At 49.9% G+C, this 20,181-nt stretch overlaps 1 protein-coding gene across 1 annotated transcript; it reads right to left on the bottom strand.

Moving 5' to 3' along the window:
* Positions 1-11,027: 11,027 nt before the first annotated feature.
* Positions 11,028-18,175, bottom strand: LOC127563173 (GTP-binding protein Di-Ras2-like). The gene is made up of 2 exons (XM_051999459.1): positions 18,084-18,175; positions 11,028-12,620 (listed from the first exon to the last, which is right to left on the bottom strand). Exons 1-2 carry the CDS (start codon positions 18,138-18,140, stop codon positions 11,835-11,837), a joined length of 843 nt encoding a protein of 280 aa, XP_051855419.1. The 5' UTR covers positions 18,141-18,175; the 3' UTR covers positions 11,028-11,834.
* Positions 18,176-20,181: the final 2,006 nt, after the last annotated feature.

The raw sequence follows: 20,181 nt of genomic DNA, 5'->3' as shown, positions 1-20,181 counted from the left end.
GAACCCCTGAATGAATATTGTGGATTTTAAAAAACGATGTTTCAAGAAGAATCACGAATCCAGTTTAAAAAAGCACTTACCTGGACCAGCTTTTGGGGTTGTCCATCTAACTGCATGTCATAGTCCTTCCTCGGGCAATCGAACTGTGTCTTCTGTGGACAGGAACATTTAGAGAACCTAATTCTCTATTAAAAATCCTTCCAGAACCCAGGAATTTCTAACTCTAAATGCACGCTGTGCATCCTCCATGAGAATATATGGAAAGATTTGCCTAAGAATTATCTAAGATGAGGAGATAGCGACCATGTCAGAAATGAGATTTGGACCAAGTTCTGTCATGATCAGCATCAGGAAAGGCAGAACTGCCTGTGTCAGTGAAATTGGGAAGTAAATAACCAAATGACCAGGTATCTAAGTCCAGCACTTAGTCCTAAGACTACATTAACTACAACAACAGCCCAAAACCTGTGCTTTCATTCCTGGAAAGGGCCTCCCCTCTCAAACAGATCAGTCTCTTTGTGAATTATAATCTCAGAGAGCTGTCCAGGGAACTGAGAGAGTAAGCATTTATCCCAAATCACAGTCAGAATGGAGAAGAAGCAAGGTTTGAACCCTGCTCTTCATGATTCTGAGGGTAATGCTTTATCCTCTAGATCATGCTGCTGCCTCCCTCCCTCACCTCCTAAATTGATTCAATCATGCTGTCCTCACCCTTCAATGAACAGGTGCATTTTTCTGTCTTGGAAGGCTCTGCATCTCCCTCAGACTTAATCTGGCTCATCCCTCAAATTTCATCTTCTCCCGGAAACCTTCCTTCATTCCCTCCCATCTCCTCCTGCAGGCAGATACATACTCCCCTTCCTTGCTCATTCTTCTCAAGCCCCTCTCTTATGTGCCCACGTGGTATAATCCATCAGCCAACTAGTACTTATTAAGGGCTTACTGGGTGCTGGACCCTATGCTAAGTGCTGAGGAATACAAAGAAAAAGCTTGAGGCAATGAGTGCACAGGATCAGGCAACACAAGCATTTTATTAGCTTATAATAAAAGCTTCATTTAGTTCTGTGCTCTCTACTGCTTACCTCTTTTCACGGTTGAATGTCCTCAGCTCAGCAGCTGGAAGTTGGAAGTCTTCCTTCGTGCTCCTCTGTATAATATAAAGACATGAATATCATGTTATATTGTGTACCCACAGTAATTTGTAGGTGTGCCTTACTTACATTGAAAACTACAGGAATCACTCAGTTATGAACATTCATTAAATACCTACTAGGGGCTAGGCTAGGAATACAAAAAAGAGGCAAAAGGCAGTCCCTGCCTTCCAGGATCTTACAATCTAACCGGGGCAGACAACATGTAAACAAACATATAAAAAAGCAAGCTATGTATAGGATAAATAGGGAGTAATTAACAGAAAAAAGGCACTGGAATTAAGAAGAAGGCTTTCTGTAGAAGATATGATTTTATTTTAAATTTAAAAGAAACTAAGGAGGTAAGCAGTAGGAAAGGAAGAGGGAGACTGTTTCAAAAACATTCAGAGCTCTAGCTGGATAGATTAGGGATAGATTAGGAGGATAGTGTCATTATATCAAAAAGTACATGTTGGGGAGTAAGGTATAAGAAGACTGGAAAAAAGGAAGGGGGCTAGATATGAGGGGCTTTGAATGCCAAAAAAGAGCATCTTGTAATTGATTTGCAACTGAGTGTAATTTTGTGATTGATCCTGGGAGGCAAAAGGGAATCACTGGAATTTAGTGAATAGGGAGGAGATATGATCAGAATTGTACTTTACGAAAATCACTTTAGTGACTGAATGGAAAACAGATTGTAATGTGAAGAGATTTGAGGCAGACAGAATTGACCCCTTCCCCATACTGCTGTAGCTATTACAATAGTGATGAGAACCTGCATTAGAGTGGTGGCAATATGGAGAAAAAAAGGAGGTATATTTGAAAGATGTTGCAGATGTAAAATCTACAAGAGATATTAATTACAGAGGTGAAATCCACAAGAGAGGTTGCAGGGGTGAAATCCACAAGAAGCTGCAGGGGTGAAATCCACAAGAGAGGTTGCAGGGGTGAAATCCACAAGAAGCTGCAGGGGTGAAATCCACAAGAGAGGTTGCAGGGGTGAAATCCACAAGAAGCTGCAGGGGTGAAATCCACAAGAAGCTGCAGGGGTGAAATCCACAAGAGAGGTTGCAGAATGAAATCCACAAGAGAGGCTGCAGAGTCAGTTCCACAAGAAGCTGCAAGGGTGAAATCCATAAAAGAGGTTGCAGAAGTGAAATTCACAAGAGAGGCTGCAGGGGTGAAATCCACAAGAGAGGTTGCAGGGGTGAAATCCACAAGAGAGGCTGCAGAGTTGAAATTAACAGGCCTTGGACAAGAGCACAGAGCTGGGAGGTAAGCCTTAGTGAGAAATCCAGTTTGTGAGTCTGGGGGCTTGGAATGCTGGTGCCCTCTACAGTAACAGGAGAGCAGGAGAAATAAAGTGTGGAGCTTTACAGGGAAAAGAGATAAGCTCGGTTTTGGACATAAAGCATTTAAGATGCCTACTGAATATCCAATTCAAGATGTCTGAAAGGTAGCTGGAGGTCGGTAGAGAGGTTGAGGGGAGATAGTTAGATTTGAGAAAGAGATGATAATTAAATCCATGAAAGGATTTATGAGTAAGAGGGTCATAACTGATTTATCTCTATAGACATTCAACTTTAAATACATAACAATCACCTTTATAGCTCTTAGCACACAACAGGTACTCAATCAGCAATTGCTAAATTGAATTTAAATTAATTGAAATAAGAGGCAGGGTGGTATATCTGCAGCCAGCACCAGCCTTGAAGCCAGGGTTCAAGTGCTATCTCTGACATGTGCCGTGGCATATGTCACATGGAAGATACTGCACTGCATTTTCAGAGGGAGATCTGGGAATTCTTTAGATCAGTGAAATGCCAGATCTGGTCCTTATCCTGAGATGAGATAAATATCCTTGAACTTTGAAAGAAATTAGGCTGTTCTCTGACATAACAATTGTCCTTGTTTAGAATTTGAGATTAGAAAAGATCTGATAACTGTACAAATATGCATACCTATATTGGATTTAACATATACTTTAACATATTTAACGTGTATTGGACTACCTACTATCTAGGGGAGGGGGTGGGGGAAGGAGGGGAAAAGTTGAAACAGAAGGTTTTGCAAGGGTCAATATTTATGCCTATGTTTTCTAAATAAAAAGCTATAATAATAATAATAATAAAATGATCTGAGGGGGACAGCAAGGTGGTGCAGTGGATAGAACACCAGCCCTTTAGTCAGGAGGACCTGAGTTCAAATCTGGCCTCAGACACTTACTGCTTCCTAGCTGTGTGACCTGGGCAAGTCACTTAACCCCAATTGCCAAAGGAAAAAAAAAAGGAAAGATCTGGGTCCAAATCTTATTCCCTGTGTGACTTTAACTTTCGTGTGCTTCAGTTTGCTCATCTGTTAAATTGGAGGAGGTAGATTATACAGTGCCTCCAGTCCCAGAATCTGAGAAGTTTGGGATCTGACAGTTAGAAACTAGGAGCCTCAATTTATCTTTCGCAACATCTTCCCATTACTCTTATTTCAATTCTTTGGAGACTAAATCTCATCCCTCTTGCAACGGACAGCTCTTAAAATACTTAGGCTTTAAGAATGAAGGTAATGAGCACTTATTATACACCAAGTATTGCGCTATGCTAGAGGAGGTACAGAGAAAGGCAAAAAGGAAAGTCCCTGATCCCAAAGAGCAGGGATCTTCATGAGGGGGAGATAACGGGAGGGTTGGATACAAAGAAGCCATAAACAGGAAAAGCAGGAGGTCATCCTTGCTGCTGACTGCTGAGTCTTTGCTTCTTCATGCCTGGTCCCTTCCTCTTCTCCTCTCAGGACAGGACTCAAGACCCTTCCCTGTTCTAAGGATCCCCTCCAGCTCCACAGCTCCCACCCTGTCTGTGTGCTCAATCAAGCAGGATGACCGCAGACATCTCTGGCATTCATGACGGACGTCTGGCTGAAGAGAACTGAGGAGATGACCCTGGATCCACATCATTAGATCCCGGCTCTTCAACTGGGAGGACATCTCATTTTACTCTTCATTTTATAGACGAGGAAACTGAGGGATTAATGAAATCCCACCTCTGACACATTGTGAGTGTGACAACGGGCAGAGTCAGATCCCTGAGCCTCAGTTTTCTCATCTGTAAAATGGGGAGAAATAATGCCTGTGGTTCCTCCCAAGCCCCCAACTTTAGCGATTTTCTCCGGTAGTCTGCCGTGCTCAGAATATTCTCCTTGCTCATCTCTGCCTCCTGTCTTCCCCAGCTTCCTTCCACAGGAGAGTACCTTCCTTCTGTTTATTGTTCCCTAGTTATCCTGTCTGGAACTAGTTTGTACACAGCTGTTTGCACGGGGCCTCCCCGTACAGAGCCGGGACTGCCGCTGGCCTTTCTTTTTATCCTCCAGTGCCCGGCAACTAGTAGGCACTTAATAAATGATTATTGACTTACTGTGTTCTAAGGGTCAAATGACATAATCTATTTCTATCCTGGCTGCGCTGCAGCCTCAGCTGCACTCCTCCCTTCTGCAACAGATTTTCCCGGTCTTTCTGAATGTTAATGACTTTCCTTGGAAGTAATCTTCAAATTATCACGTGAATATGGACATGTGGAGTATATGTGTATGTACAGATATACACCTTTTTGTACATAAATGTATATCGGTATATGCATAAATAATACCTGATTTGTACAGTTATTTTTAGGTTGTTTGCTACCCTTCTCCCCCATTAGATTGTGAGCTTTCTGAAAACAGAGACTTGAGTTTTGCCCTTTCTTATACTTCTAGGACTTGACTTGGTAGCTGGCACATAGTAAGCGCTTAATTAATGCTTATTGACTAAAATATTTTTTAACAACTGGTTTTCAATGTAATTGATTTTCTTTGTAATCATATGCATTCTGTTTTCTACATTCGCAATCAGGATTCTGAGGAGGGGTCCAGAGGCTCCACCAGAGTGCCAGAGGGTCTCATGACCTCCCCCCCCCAATGTAAAAACCCTTGGTCTTGAGTTTAGTAAACCTAAAAGTGCCACAGAAGCACGCGCTATTAGTCCTCATTATGGCCACTTTGCAGTGTACAGAACTTTCCCCCAAAGAGAGATAAATAGTGTAAGTATTGCCCCACTTTATATTTGTGCAAAACCCTTTTGAATTTAATATATTATCTCTTTTCCATCTTCACAATGTTCTCCATCTCCTGTTTTATCAAAATGCTCCCCTTGGTCATGGATCTGAGAGGTCAGCTTTTCCTTTCTCACTTATCATTTCATCCTTTATGTCGAAATCATACACCCATTTTGACCCTGTCTTGGTCTAAGGTGTCAGATGCTGATCTCTGCCCAGTTTGGGCCCTATTGCTTTCCAGTTTTCCCAGCAATTTTGGACAGAGAGTGAGTTCTTGTCCCCAAAGCTTGGCTGGTTGGGTTTGTCAAACACTCAGTCACTATGGTCATGATGGGCTGTGTCTTGTGTACTTAACCTAGCCCCCTGATCTAACATGCTATTTCTTAGCCAGTGCTGGGTAGCTTTGATGATTGAGGCTTGATAGGGCAGTCTGACCCCATTTCATACTAACCCAACTTCGGAGACAGATGACCAAATATGGAGCATCTGTTGGCACTTGATTCTGGGTGTCAACGCAATCCACCTCTGACACATTGCGAGGGGGACAACGGGTGGAGTCAAATCCATCATACATTTAGAACTAGAAAGGACCTTTAAGTCTCCTATTTTACAGATGGGGAAACTGAGAAGCGAGATCCCTGGGTGGGCATCCAAGGGCTTTGCTACTGATTACCCACGTGACATTAGGCAAAAGTCATTTAAAGAGATCTGGGATCTGTGAAGTGAGGTGCAATAGGAGGAGGGCTCTGGGTCGAGAGTCAAGAAGAAATGAATTAACCTCAGGCCTCAGGCACTTACTAGCTATGTAACCCTGGGCAAGTCACTTTCCCCAGTCTACCTCAGTTTCCTCATTTGTAAAGTGGGGATAATAATAGCACTAACTTCTCAGAGCTGTGAGATCAAATAAGGTTATATTTACGTTGTTTTAAAAAAGGATTTAGCACAGTACCTGGCCCATAGTAAGTGCCATATAACTGCTTATTCCCTTCTCTTCTTCCTTTCCCCTTCCCCGGGCCTCAGTTTCCCCATCTGTAAAATATGGCTTTTGAAGGTCCTGTCTAGTTCTAAATTTATGATGCCGTGGAAAGACAAATTCAGCCAGCAAGTGTCAAGTGTTTGAGACATTCATTGAGAAGATCGGGCCCTCCTCGGCCCCCAGGAGGCCCTGTCTGCTTCTCACCTGACCTGGGGAGCAGCTTTGGATCAACAATGGCTCCAGGCAAGGTCTATCAAAGCAAGCAGTAAATGTAACGATTTTATTAGGTTGTAACAAAAGGCTGGCTTTTTATTAGATGTCCGTCTGCTTTCTACTTACCTCGGATCTGGAGAGAATGTTCCAACTCCGGGCCAGGCGCTGGCGAGGTCTTCCTTCCCCACCTTGGGAGATCATAGAAAAACAGGTGTGAAAAGCCATTCTTAGCATCCAGCTGTCTGCTTCCTTTAGTCCCCATGTCTTATCAAGAGGCCTCTTGGGGCAGGAGATGATCCTGAACTCCCAATCAGGAAGACCTCATTGGAAACCCTGCCTTAGACACTTAGTAACTTGCCAACTCTGGCCAGATCATTTTGCTTCTCTGTGCCTCACTTTCCCCATCTATAGAATGAAGATAATCAGAGTACTTACTTTCTGGGGCTTGTTATTAGATTCAAGATATTATTTGTAAAGTGCTTTGGAAATTGTTTATTATCATTATTCTGGATTATCTCAAAGAGTCATATAAATGTTGTCATTTTATTTTTATTTTTGAAAGCAACATGTTAAAGGCCATGCTTTCTAATGTTTCTAAGGGTGGAGATGGGTCACTCATCTACTGAGCAGCTTCTTTCCTAGTCTTTTGACCAGATCACTTTTCTTCCCTCTGCCTCAGTTGCCCTATCTGGAGAATGAAGATCATCAGAGCGCTTATTTTCTGAGGTTTGTTGTCAGACTCAAGTAAGATACCATTTGTAAAGCGCTTTGGAGACTGTTTTTGTTTATTATCATTACTCTGAATTATCATGATCAACAGTCTCAAAGAGTCATATAAATGACATCTTTTTTATTTTATTTTAAAAAGCAACATGTTAATAGGTCATATTTTCTAATGTTTCTAAGATGGACCACTCATCTACTCAGCAGCCCCACTAGTAGTCTTAACAATCAGTCTTTGTTGAAACAAAACCTTTTTCCAAAAGTGTCTTTCGGGTACTCTGTGCTCCCACCAAATTGGGCTGATTCCCCCTTACTTAGACTCCCCCCTGTCCCTGGTCCCTCATCTTCCGCTCCATTTTTCTTGCTTTTGTCTAACCCCCAGATTTCTGCCTCCCTTCTCTCCCAGCCCCCTCACACCCACCCTCTGCCGGGAATCTCCTCTGGTACACCCGGGAGAATCCTTGTCATCTTTGGAGGTGATTCAGGTGTCATGAAAACACAAAGCCTCCCCCTGCCTCCCCCTCAGGCTTTCTCCCTCCTCACTTTTACGCAGCAATCCGACTTTGTGGCTGTGCTGCATGCAGCTCCTTACAGGCCAGGACCATTTCTGTGCATACCCCAAACGTTGACCACTTGACCAATTTGTCCAAGTAGCCTCCCATCATTTGGCTTAGGGCGTTTTTCTCTCAGATTCCTATATGCGAACTAGCAAACATAGCCACAAGCACTTTGCTTGGGGTAGCTGCAGGGGATAGCTTCCTGAAGTCAGGAAGCCAAAACTGCAAGAGTTCAAATCTGGCTTCAGACCCTTAACTAGCGGTGTGAACCTGGGTAAGTCACTTCACCCTGTTTGCCTCAGTTTCCTCAAATGTAAAATGAGCTGGAGAAGGAAATACCAAATCCCTCTAATATTTCTGCCAAGAAAACCCCAAATGGGGTCACAGAGTTAGACAAGACTCAAAAACAACTACAACATCAAAGTGCTTGAGTCTTTTTCAAAGAGATAAAGGGGGTTATAGGAAGGGTGAATATGTTTTTTTGGTCAGAGTTTGAGATAGCTCCTGTCTTTCTTTGTCCTAGGTAGACTGCTTGATCTCAGTAGTTCTGAGCTGCAGTAGGGTTTAAGCCCATTGGGTATCTCCACAATTTGGCATTAACATGATAGGCCCAAGGGAAGAACTGGCTCAGGTCAGAAACAGAGCAGATCAGAGCTTCTGGGCAGATCAATATCGGGATCAGACCATCAATAACCACTGAATTTCCAGCCTAGGCATGCTAAGGAGATCCAGGGTATAATAATTGATGATGATAAAATAATAACAATAGGCAACTATCTCAAAGTTGATGGAGTCTTTTCCATATCATTTGAATAATTTTATTTGGAAAAAGCACTTGGCACAGTGGCTGGCACATAATAGGTGCTAAATGCTGGTTTTCTTTTCCTTTTCCTTCAAATTAGGAAAGGACCCAACACTGCTAAGACAAGGGAAGAAACAGTCACATGTGGTGTCTGGAATTCACTCGACAAACCTTTAGTAAACACTTATTGGGGATGGTAGCTTGCTAGAGTGGACAGAGAGCCCAGAACTGGTGCTCCCTGGTTGGGTGATTCTGGACAAACAAGTTAAGCCTTTCAGTGGCAATCCTAAGATTTTCTGATAAACTCCTAATGAATTGCCCAGCGGTGAAGGGAGTTCCCATAGGGGGAGATCCCCACATCAAGAAAGTCACTAGATTAAAAAGGTGTGGTATTAAATGCTGGGGTACAGATTTAACAGGAAAAGCGTTCTTGCCTTCAGTGAGCTTACATTTTACAGGGGGATATCAAATGGATCTAGAAAAGTTCCAGGTGATGGAAGAAAGGAATAAATGGGAGATCCAAGAACTGTGGGAAAACTGGAGTGAGGAGAGCTCACTGACAATTGGGAGGGACAGGGAAGCTTCACAGGGGAGGTGCCTTGTAGAATTCAGGGAGAAGGGGTTGGGGGCCAAGGTTTTCCTTGTTAAAAAGTCACAAAAAAATGTACTTCTTTGATGTTTCTGTACTTAGAGGGTACCTCCTGGGGTCCAAGCTTCTTTCCCCAATATTCAATTGATTGCCAAAACCTGCAATATCTGTCATAAAGGCCCTCTTTCTTGCCAGCCCCTCCCTTCCCCTGCACAGATCCAGATCATCTCCTCTGCCTAGATCATGGCAACAATGTCTGCTGGGCCATCTGGGGAGGGGAGCAGGGGTCTGCTTGCCTGAAGTCTCTCCTTACTCCAGTTTCCCCTCCCCACTAAAGTGATTTTCCTAAAGGACAGGTCTGACCACTTCCCTATTCAATAAACCCTAGTGGCTTCCTAACGCCTGCAGGGCCAAGTGCAAAATGCTCTGTTTGGTATTCATTCCCTAATCCCCCCCCATTTTTCCCATCTTCCTCAGTCTTTTTACAGACTGCCCTCTCCCATATTCCCCCCCTTCTCCCCCCCCCCCCCATCTCTGATCAAGTGACCTGGCTTCCTGGCTGTTCCTCCAATGAGAGAGTTTCTGCTTCCAGCAGTTTATGTGGCTGCCTCCCCCCTCCCCCCATTTCTGCTTCCCTGGTTTGCTCTGGTCCCAACTACCATCCCACATTCTATAGGAAGCTTTTCTGCTCTCCCTTAATGCTAATGAAGGCTAATGAAGGCATTTAATGCTCGTGCTTTCCCTCTGCTGATTATTTCCAATTTCTCCTGTATACATCTTTTCAAAAATGTAATTATTTGCCTGTTGCCTCCCCCATGTATCCCCCTGAGGACTGTCTTTTTTTTTCAATCCCCATTACTTAGCACAGTGCCTGGTAGAAAGTGGGTGCCTAATAAATATGTATTAATTGGCTGATACTTCTTTTCATTAGGAGATTTATCGAATCCCCCTCCCAGCCAGGCCACCAAATGAAAGGGAATCTGCCCTCCCTTTCCCTTCCCCCTCCCCATCCCCATCCCTTCTTCCCCAGTGAGAACTGTCGTTTAGTTTTTTGAAGCAGATCTGTGCTTTCACTGACCAGGGGGACTCCCGGTGAGAGAACTCCGTCTCCCCTAGTGGCTCGAGGCCCTGGCCCAGGGTCACCCCACCAGTTTGTGTCAGAGAGGGACTTAAATGCAGGTCTGCCTGTCTCTGAGGGAGGCCTGTTCTCTGGCCATTCTAGTCGGCTGCTTCTCTTAAGGTAGCCCCCTTAAGGTAGCCCGGGGCTCAGCGCCCACCTGCCTCCCGGAGAGGCCATGGAGCGTTGCAGCAAACGCTTTCAGCTCCCGAAAGCACTTTGGAGGCTGCAGGTGCCGTCCGGACTCCCAGGACCAGGCTGCTCGCTGTTGTTATTGCTGCCGCCGCCGCCGCCGCCGCCAGGGCGCTCGCTCAGAGACGTTTTCAGGGAGTCGGGATCGAGCTGGTTTTTTCTGAGGGACTGAGGTGTAAATGGACCTGGGGTGGGGGCGGGGGCTGCGGCCTGGAGGGGCTCGGCTACTCACCATCTGCCCGTATGTGGGGGCAGGCGGGACTTAGTTTCCTTCTCTGAAAAGCAGAGTGCGGAAGCGGATGAACTCTGGAGGAGTGTTTGTGCCCCGGCTCCCCGCGTCGGATCTGGCTTTCCCAGAGCGCCGTGCGGGCCGCTGCCTCCCGGCTCGGCCCGGTCGGGACCGGTGGCCAGAGGGGTAGGAGGGAGCCGAGCCACCCCTGCATTGCAGGGGGCCCGCGAGATCTGCTCAGATCCCAATCGCCAGAGGGAGAGGGGGCTCGCTCCCGCCCGCCCGCCCTCCCTCCCCGCTCTCTCCCTCCCCCCTCCCTCCTCGAGATCCTGCCTCGGGCCCCGAGCCAGGACTCATTTCAGGGCTCCCCTGGCAAAGTCCCACGCTGTCGAGAAAAAAACCACACGAGTCCACGGGTGATTCCATGCAAGGGGAGCTTTAATAAGTCACACTTATTCGGGAATCACTGGCACATGCCTCCGAAGCTGCTGAGCGACACACGGACACACAGACACACGGACACACGAACACACACAACGACGCGGGGAACTTTATTTCTGAACATCTAGCCCCTCTTTGGTAAGCGAGTCTCACCCCCTCCACCCCTGTAGCTACCGTCGAGCGAACACAGCCGCCTGGATTTCTGGTGTGGGCTTCGGACTTGGGAGCCAATTTCGCCAGGTGAATCGTGAAGATGGGGAGCCGAAGGAGTCTATACAGCCTAGGCGAGTTAGGGGTTGTCGAGCAAACAATCGCGAACGCTTAAAAACAATGGGACTCGTGGCTTTATCAAAAGGGGGGCTATGACATTATTCAAAACACGTCCCGGACTTTGGAGTCAAATTTGTGGGGTTTTGGGGGCAAATTTTTCTTCAAAGTTCAGAATACGTCGACACAGTCAATGCCGGAGGTCGTGGTGATTTTCCCGAATTTTTTTTTGGTCAATAGAGTCTCGGATCCCTCCCCCTCGAATAAACGTTTAACGTCTGGGTGACATTTTGGGATTTCTTTCCCCCCCACCCCCAGAGGACATTAGTTCGTACCCATTTTGTTGTGGTGGTGGTGGTGGTGGTGGTGGTTTTAGAGCGTGAACCACGAGCTGGGATTCCTCATCAACAAAATCGCTAATGCTGTGGGTGACACTTTCCGACAGGGAGGAGCAGTCCGTACCCCTACGACAGACACCATGCAAGGAAAGCGAGGGGTCCTGCTCGGCGACCTCCGGGCTTACATGAGACAGCACTTGCCTCGCAGGCGGGCGGCGCGGGTGGGCGCCTTGGCTTTCTTGCCGTCCACCTGTAGACACACGGGCCTCCGCTTCTCCAGGTTGAGCAGCTCCTCGAAGAGCTCCTGCACGTTGGAGTTGTTCTTGGCCGAGGTCTCCATGAAGGAGCAGTTCCACTTGTTGGCCAGGGCCTCCCCCTCGCTGGCCTGCAGCTCCCGCTGGTCCTCGTCGGTCTTGTTGCCCACCAGCATGATGGGCACCTTCTGCACGTCGCCTTTGATCTGGCGGATCTGCTCGTAGATGGGCAGCAGGTCTTCCAGGGACTGCTTGCTGGTGACGGAGTAGACCAAGATGAAGGCGTGACCCTTGGAGATGGACAGCCTCTGCATGGCCGGGAACTGGTGACTACCTGTTGTGTCGGTGATCTGGAGGGTGCAGACGCTCTTCTCGCAGCAGATGACTTGGCGGTAGGTGTCCTCGATGGTGGGCACGTAGGTCTCCCGGAAAGTGCCCCGCACGAACCTCAGCACCAGGGAACTCTTGCCGACTCCGGCGGCCCCGAACACCACCACCCGGTAGTCGTTGCTCTGCTCCGGCATCTCGGAAGCTCGGTTGGGAGCTGGAGGGAGTGAGAAACAGCTGCCGCCGCCGCCGCTGCCGCTATCCTGCTGCTGTGCGCTGAGAGGCGAGCCCGGGAGTGAGAGAGAGGATGCTGGCTGCAATCTCCACTCGGGGGTGGGGCACGGCTGGGAGGGGGGCAGCTTTGCCCACTCAGCTTCGGTGTTTACCTGGCCAGTGGGGAAGCGACGAGACGGGCGGGGAGGAGGAGACGAATGGAGAGAGGCAATTGCTCACTCAAACTTGTCCTATCATCTGCCCCTGACGGAGCCCCCCCTCCCACCAGCGAGTTCTGCGCCCCCTCCCCCCGGAAAAAAGCCAAAACGGCATAAACATGCATCTTAAAGGGATGGCGGGTTTAGGAAGGGGGGGGTGCAGCTCATGGATGTTATTTAGGACCTGCCCCCTCCCCTTTCCCCAGCTTTGCCAATCTCCCATACCCAATAGCCGTTGTAGCTGTGGACCCTGGGGTGTGGGGAAGAGGGGGCCAGGGAAGGGGGGGGGCTGGGAGCCCGGATTATGGAGGAAGAGAGGGCTAGATCTGGAGGCAGAGAATTCAGACCTCGGCTCTTCCACCGGCTATGTGACCTTGGGCAAAGTGTTTATGCTCTCTGAAACTCAGTTTCCTGATCACGACGTGGGGCTTGGGGACTGGATGACTTAGGAGTTCCCTGCAGCTTTAGATCATTGATCTAATATCAATCCCTCAGATTCGGCTCAGTGTATACCCCCGGCAAATGTGGAAGCAGTCTGGCCAGTCACCGTCCCCTCCCTCCAGCCACACAGCTCCACATCAGCTCAGGGGCAAGATGGAAGAACACAGCTCCACATCAGCTGAGGGGCAAGATGGAAGAACACAGCTCCACACTCAGCTCCACACTCAGCTCCACACTCAGCTGAGGGGCAAGATGGAAGATTTGCAGGGAGAAATTCCCCTTTCCCTCCCTCCCTCCCTCCCTCTCCCTGCTTCCCAAGCTCCTGCCAGACAAGGCTTCCACCCTTTTCTCTTGCAGATCCCACTCCCCCCCCTTCTTCCCAGTCTCTACAAATGAACTCCGCATTTCTAAGGCCCAGGCCCCCCACCGCAACCCCAGACAATCAACAAGCATTTAGTGGGGGATCTCTCTGGGTCAGACATGTTACTAACATAAATATCAAATGTAAAGTTCCTGCCTTAGAAGTGTACCTTCTCTTCAGGAGGGAGGGTGGGGAGATTAAGCAACATCTCTGCCTCCCCTGATTTGGGCAATTCCAAAGCCCTCAGATCCTGAGTCTGAGACTTCTACAGCCCTGAGATTCCCAGATACGGGGAGCAGACTGGTCCCTATGGTTCCTGCATCATGTTGTACTTAGAAAGCAAAATCAGTGAGCTAGTCCAATGGTGGAAGGTAGTAAACAAGGATGGATTTATTCAGCATCCTGTGGCAAGCTGATGATGCAGAGAGAGGCAAGTGCATGATCTCTGCCTTCAAGAAGCTTCCATTCCACTGGAGAAGAGAGCACAGAGATCTGAGCTACCCCACAGCCTGCAGGCCATATCAGCCTCACAGCCTGGCAGAGAATAGACAGCGCCAGACTAAAAGGTAATTGGGAAATAGTTAACAAAATCAACACAGAGAAAACAATATAAATTATCTCACAATCTGGAGACTGAAGGGATCTTTATGTAAATATGAATGCTCCTGAACATCCCTGATGTCAAACCCAAAGCACCTAGGAGACATTTTCAGAGGAGATGGAAAGCAATCTGCAAAAAGCAGAAGAGGAGGGAAATAACAAGCCTTCTTAGAGCAGCTGAGCTTTAGAATCTTGAAGGAAGCCAAGGAAACCAAGAGGTGAGGGACTGAGAGAAAGCAGGACTAAATGCAGCACTGGAGCTCAGAGACCTGAATTCAAGTTATGCCATTGACAAGGGCTGGCTATAGGACCCTGGACAAGGCATTTAACTTTCCAACCTCAGTTTCCTTGTCAGCAATAGGGAGTTTTGAAAAAACAACTAAACTCCAAGATTGTTTTGAGGACCAAATGAGATCCTGTACAGAAAGTACTTTGTCAAAATGAAAGTTATTTGCTTGCATTTGTAATACTAGCACTCAGCACAGTGCCTAGCACATAGTTGGCTCAACGAGCATTTATTAAGCACTTACTATATGCCAAGCACTGTGCTAGGTGCCAAGAGTATGAATATAAGGAAAAGAAAGACAGGTCTTGCCCTCAGAAAGCTTACCTTTCAGTGAGGGAAGGTAATATCCAAAAGAAAGGTTATAAGGGGAGGAGGGAGCAAGATTCACTGGCGGAATGGTGGGAAAAGTCTCCCGAGTCAGGAGTAAAGTTTGGAAAGGAATGAACACTGCCTGGCCCAGACATTCTTCCTAAAATGGACTTTCTGGGAAGAAGCCACCAGAGGCAGGGGACCACAGGGGCAGGATGAAGTTCCAGGGGGGAAAAGCCAGTCAATAAGCATTTATTATGTGCCTACTATATTCTCTACAGAGAAAGGCAAAGGACAGCTCCTGAGGAGTTCCCACACTTCAGGGGAGACAACAGGCAGACAGCTATGTTCTCACAAGCTCTAGACAGGATAACCGGCAGAGGAAAGGCACTAAGATGGGGAGGGATTAGGGAAGGCCCCCCGCAGAAGGGGGATTTCAGCTGGGACTTAAAGCCCAGAAAGGCAGGAAGCAGGATGAGAAGGGAGAGCATTCCAGCCCGGGATCAGGGCTATTGAAAACGTCTGGACACCGAGAGGTGGAGGCAGAGTGAGGAGGCCCGGGCACTGGGGAAGCTGCAAAGTTTGGGTGGGGCTAGGGTAGGGAGGGCTCTGAGAGCCTGGGGGAGGCTTTCCTGGCGGCTGCTGGAGTTGATGGGGCAGGGGGCTGGCGGGGCTTCAGGAAGAGCCCGAGGGCGGCAGGGAGCGGGAGAGGGAGGGAGGGGAGGCCGGGGGCGGAGGCGGCCCCCAGGGGGTGTTGCAGCAGTCCAGGCAGTGGTGATGGAGACGTGCACCAGGGTGTGGCAGCATCAGAGAAGAGAAGGGAGCATATTGGAGAGATGTTGTCAAGGTGAAAGCAACAGTCCTTGGTAACAGCCTGGAGATGGAGAGGGAGGCAGCTGAGCAGATACCCCAGGCGGGGAGCCCGGGGGATGCGGGATGCTGGAGCCCAGCACCCGCGGGGAAGTTTGCAAGGGGGGCTCTGGGGAAGCTGGCCAGCGCAGGGGTGGACGGCTGGGAGGAGGATGCCCGGGGGACTTCCATTCCAAGATGTCTGAGCTGCATTGGAGATGCAAGTCTGGAGAGGTTAAGGTTGGATAAATAGATTTGAGAACCATGAGCATAGGGATGATAATTAAATCCATTCGAGCTGATGAGATCACCAAGTGAAGCAGGATAGAGGGAGAAAAGAGGAGGGCTCAGGGTTAGTGGGCAGGGGAGGGAGGGGGAGCTCGAAGGGAGGGGGAGTAGCGAGCGAGGGGGGGACGAGGAGGGAGGGGGCGGCGGGGAGCCGCGAGGGAGGGAGCGGGAGCGGGCTGGGAGCAGACGCCCGGGGGGAGCGGGAGGTGCGGCAGGCTCCCGGCCACCGCAGGGAGGGTCCAGGTGAGGTTGTGTAACACGCGTCTGGGGGGGCAGAACAGCAGCAGAATCTTCTCCTCCCCACTCAGCAGCCCGCGTGGAGGGGCCCAGGGATGGGGAGCGAGCCATAGCACAGCCTTGCAGAGACACAGCTCCCCGGCTAAACGCCCCGCCCGCCTCTGGCCAATCACGACGCGGTCCGACGGAGCCTCGCACTGCCCGGCCAATCCCCGCCCATTCCGCTTTTCCAGGGCTGGCGGCTTGTCCAATCGCCGAGAGGAGGTAACCAAGTTCCGCCCACCCCCTCTCTCCGTTGCTAGGGCCGCCCGAATCCAGCCTATAGGAAGGCTCTGGGCTGCTGTGGCGCTCGGGGGGCGGTGCTACCGTCCGCCCCCCCCATGTTGGCGGTATACAATTATATAATTCTTTGGGGAGGGGGGCAGCGAGCTTGGCAACAGGGCCTTTCGCGTTCAATATCGCGAGATTACCGCAGACTCTCCAAGATAAATTATACGTCTTAGTTAGTTGGAATGTTTGCAGTGGAAGGTTTATACCGGTTTAAACCGGAATTGCGCATGCGTGTCTGAGCTAGCTGGTTAGCAGGTTTGCGCATGCGCTCAAGCCCTTCCAGAAGCTTTAGAAAGAGGGAGGATTAAGACCCTCCCTCCCTCCCCCTCTCTTGGGGAGGGACAAGAAAAAGACACCCCTCCCCCCAAACACGCACAGACTCTCCTTTGGAGAGACGAGAATAAGGGACCCCTTTCCCTCCACTCTCTTGTGTGTAGGTTAAAATAAGAAGCTCTTCCCCCCCCCCCCACTGCCTCTGTCTCTTGTCTGTCTCTGTCAGTCTGTCTCTCACTCCCCCCTCCCCCACTGCTCTCTTCTACGAAGGGGCAAGACCAGAAACCTCCCCCCCAAACACTCTCCTGGGGAGGGGCAAGAACCAGAGGACCCTCTCCCCCCACTCTCCTGGGGAGGGGCAAGAACCAGAGGACCCTCAGCCCCCACTCTCCTGGGGAGGGGCAAGAACCAGAGGACCCTCAGCCCCCACTCTCCTCCTGGGGAGGGGCAAGAACCAGAGGACCCTCAGCCCCCACTCTCCTCCTGGGGAGGGGCAAGAACCAGAGGACCCTCAGCCCCCACTCTCCTCCTGGGGAGGGGCAAGAACCAGAGGACCCTCTCCCCCCACTCTCCTGGGGAGGGGCAAGAACCAGAGGACTCTCAGCCCCCACTCTCCTGGGGAGGGGCAAGAACGAGAAACTCCCACCCCCCACTCTCCTGGGGAGGGGCAAGAACCAGAGGACCCTCAGCCCCCACTCTCCTGGGGAGGGGCCAGAACCAGAGGACCCTCAGCCCCCACTCTCCTCCTGGGGAGGGGCAAGAACCAGAGACCCCCCTCCCGCCGCCCTCTTTCCCAGGCCTGGTGCCAAGGACGAACTTCTCTGAGCCGGAGTCGCCAGGGGATGATTTCCTTAGTCTGTGCCCACGAATCAGAGGGAAACAGGCCGATGTGCATCTATTAAGCACCTGACCTATGGCCGCCACAAGGAGGAAAACTAGCGAACCCGCCCTGCCCTCGGGGAGCTCCCTCTCGAAGGGAAAGGCCGCACTCAGGGGAGCCCCCTCAGCCACCCGCATAAAGGGCTTCCCGGGGGAGGCGGGATTTTAGCTGTGTTCCGAGTCCAGAAGCGAAGGGAGGACATTCCGGGCTTGCGGCGCAGGTAGAAAACTGGCCCAGGCCCCGGAGGAGGAGCGTCCCCTGTGTAAGATGGCAGGGAAGAGGAGGGGGAGGCCGGGGAGACCGCGCTGGAGTGCGGGGGGCTCGCCCTGAGGGCCGGCATCTCCTGGGGAAGGGAGGGCTGAGGGGACCTTCTGTTTAGGACGCTCCCTTTGGCAGCTGACAGGAGGGGGGGCTTCGGGCAGCCCGCCCCCCAGCAGCTGCAGCCACAGTCCAGGTGTGAGGCCTGGGGGCCTGGCCCCAGGAGGGGGCTCGACGGCTTGCTTGGGCACCAAGGCAGGGTCAGGGGCCTGGGGCTCGGCGCTGCGCCCGTTTCCCTGGACTTACCTGCTGATGACGCCGGGGCCGCCAGAGAAATCCGCCCTCTGCTTCCTCAATTCGCATTAGGGTGCCGGGCTGCAAGGGGGGGGGAGGAGGAGCGGGGGGGAGAAGGTTACACTCCCAGCACAGCCAGGGTTCTAGGCTGTCGGCTCCAGAAGCAGCACAAGCATCAGTATCAGCGCATCTCTGGTCACCAGCCAACGTGTCCAGGCCTTTGTCCTGGCAGACTGGGGGCTACAAACCCTTGTATTTAAGGGACCTTTGTCTTTGGCTTTTTGGGGGGCATGTGCCCAGTAGGGAGTCAAAAGGTACGACTGGGCTGCTCTTGCAAACTGAAATCCGGAAAAGTTGGACCAGCTCTCAGCCCTTCCAGAGTTACAACCTTTCCTTACAACCTTTCTCAGCGTCCATCCTTCCAGATCTGTGGGCTCTATCTGATATCCTGCATTCTCTCCTCTAGGACTGTTGTGATCCCCCTCCTCCTCCTCTTCTTCATTCCTCTCCTTCCTCCCCCTCTTCCTCCTCCTCCTCCCTCCTCTGGCTACTCTTTCCCTTCTGGCTCAGCATCTTTTTCCTGCCCATTCCCTGTAGGTGTTTGCCAGAGCAAGAGCCCCTTTCTCTTCTCTCTCAGCACGATCTTATTTGGGGAATACACCGGTTCCTGGGAGTTTAATTATCATCTCTTTTCGGAGAGCTTCTAAATGTATTCCTCATCAAATGTATTCATTCATATGGACTGAAATTGCTCTTCTCAACCCCATTCTCCCATCACCAACTGCCTGAAGACACATCTTAGATCGGCCACCCTGCAAACATCTCAAACTCAAGCTGTGCCAAATAGAACTTGTTATATATATTTTCTCTGAACTTTCCTGTTCCTGTCCAGGACACCACCATACTTTTGATCATCCGAGTTCACAATCTTTTACCCTCTTTTATCCTTTTCTTCCTCTTCTTCCTCACTCCCCATCTCCAAGATGTTATTCAATCTTGTCATTTCTACAACATCTCTAGCACTTGCATCCCTCTCTGAAGCCAGAACCCCACATAAAAGCTTCATCCCTGCTGTCTAGGACTATTATAGTAGCTTCTAATTAGTCTCGCTGCCTTCCATCTCCCCCAATCTAAGCCTTCCAAAGTGGTTCTCCTACAATGCAGGCAGGTCTGACCCGCTCACTCCCCTACACAATTAACGTTAGTGATTCTCCAAGACTTCTGGCAGCCAGTAGAGACTTACTTGTTTGGAAGTACTGAAACCTGTCCTCTTCCTACCTTCCCAGTTTTATTGTACCCTACTTTCTCCCTCCTTCCCAATTTGACAATCTCTTCATTCTGGACTGTTCTTCATACACAGGACTTCATTCCCTCTATGAGCTTTTGCATTGACAATGAATTCCCTCCTCATTTCTGTCTCTAGAAACCTTGTTCTTTAAGGCTAACTGAAGTATCATCTAAATGAAGGCTGCTGCTGGTATACCCTCCCCCCAATGATTTGTCCCTTGTTTTTATATACTCATATATGAATGCAGCTTCTAGAATCACAGATTCCAAGATCCCATCTTTTCCCTCCCTTCTTTCACAGGGGAGGAAGCTTGAGGACCAGAGGGCCGCTTGGAAGGCCCAGGCCTTCCCTCCAGATGCCCTGCTCTGTGCAGGATGCTCGCCACACCTCCCCATGGAAGCACCGCCATCTATCCAGCGCCCAGAGAAGTGAGTCCTCGGAGGCCGTTCAATCTCGGCTTCGCCACTAGAGCCAATCACTTGCCTGATGGTGTCATTTCCACTCGGGTCATGCTCGTAATTGTTGACAACTGACTCCAAAAAGTGCTCCATAACCTGCACGAGTCACACTTTCTCCATCATCTTAAAAGCTCAAGCCCCAAAACACCAAACCAAGCCCTGCTTTTGAGGTGAGAAGGCCCGCACCAACTGCCGCCAGGCTGGCTGCAGCACACCCTGGTTTTACTTCCTCCGCCATATTTCTTCCATCCCCTTCTCTTTATACACAAACCTACCACCCTCGCTCCCATCAATCAGCCTTTTTATTTAAGCACCTACTAAGTGTCAGGGGCTGTGCTAACAGCCTTGTTATCTCTTTTCTGGA

Source organism: Antechinus flavipes, chromosome 4 (assembly GCF_016432865.1).
Source record: "Antechinus flavipes isolate AdamAnt ecotype Samford, QLD, Australia chromosome 4, AdamAnt_v2, whole genome shotgun sequence".
NCBI classification, from domain to species: domain Eukaryota; kingdom Metazoa; phylum Chordata; class Mammalia; order Dasyuromorphia; family Dasyuridae; genus Antechinus; species Antechinus flavipes.
The sequence above is the reverse complement of the archived record's forward strand: the minus strand, read 5'-3'. Positions and strand labels throughout refer to the sequence as shown.

Coding starts and splice junctions, on each gene's coding strand:
- LOC127563173 (XM_051999459.1), bottom strand. CDS start 18,140: ATGCGAATTGAGGAAGCAGAGGGCGGATTTCTCTGGCGGCCCCGGCGT. Junction 12,621..18,083: donor GGCCCCGGCGTCATCAGCAG/GTAAGTCCAGGG, acceptor CCCACTGGCCAG/GTAAACACCGAAGCTGAGTG.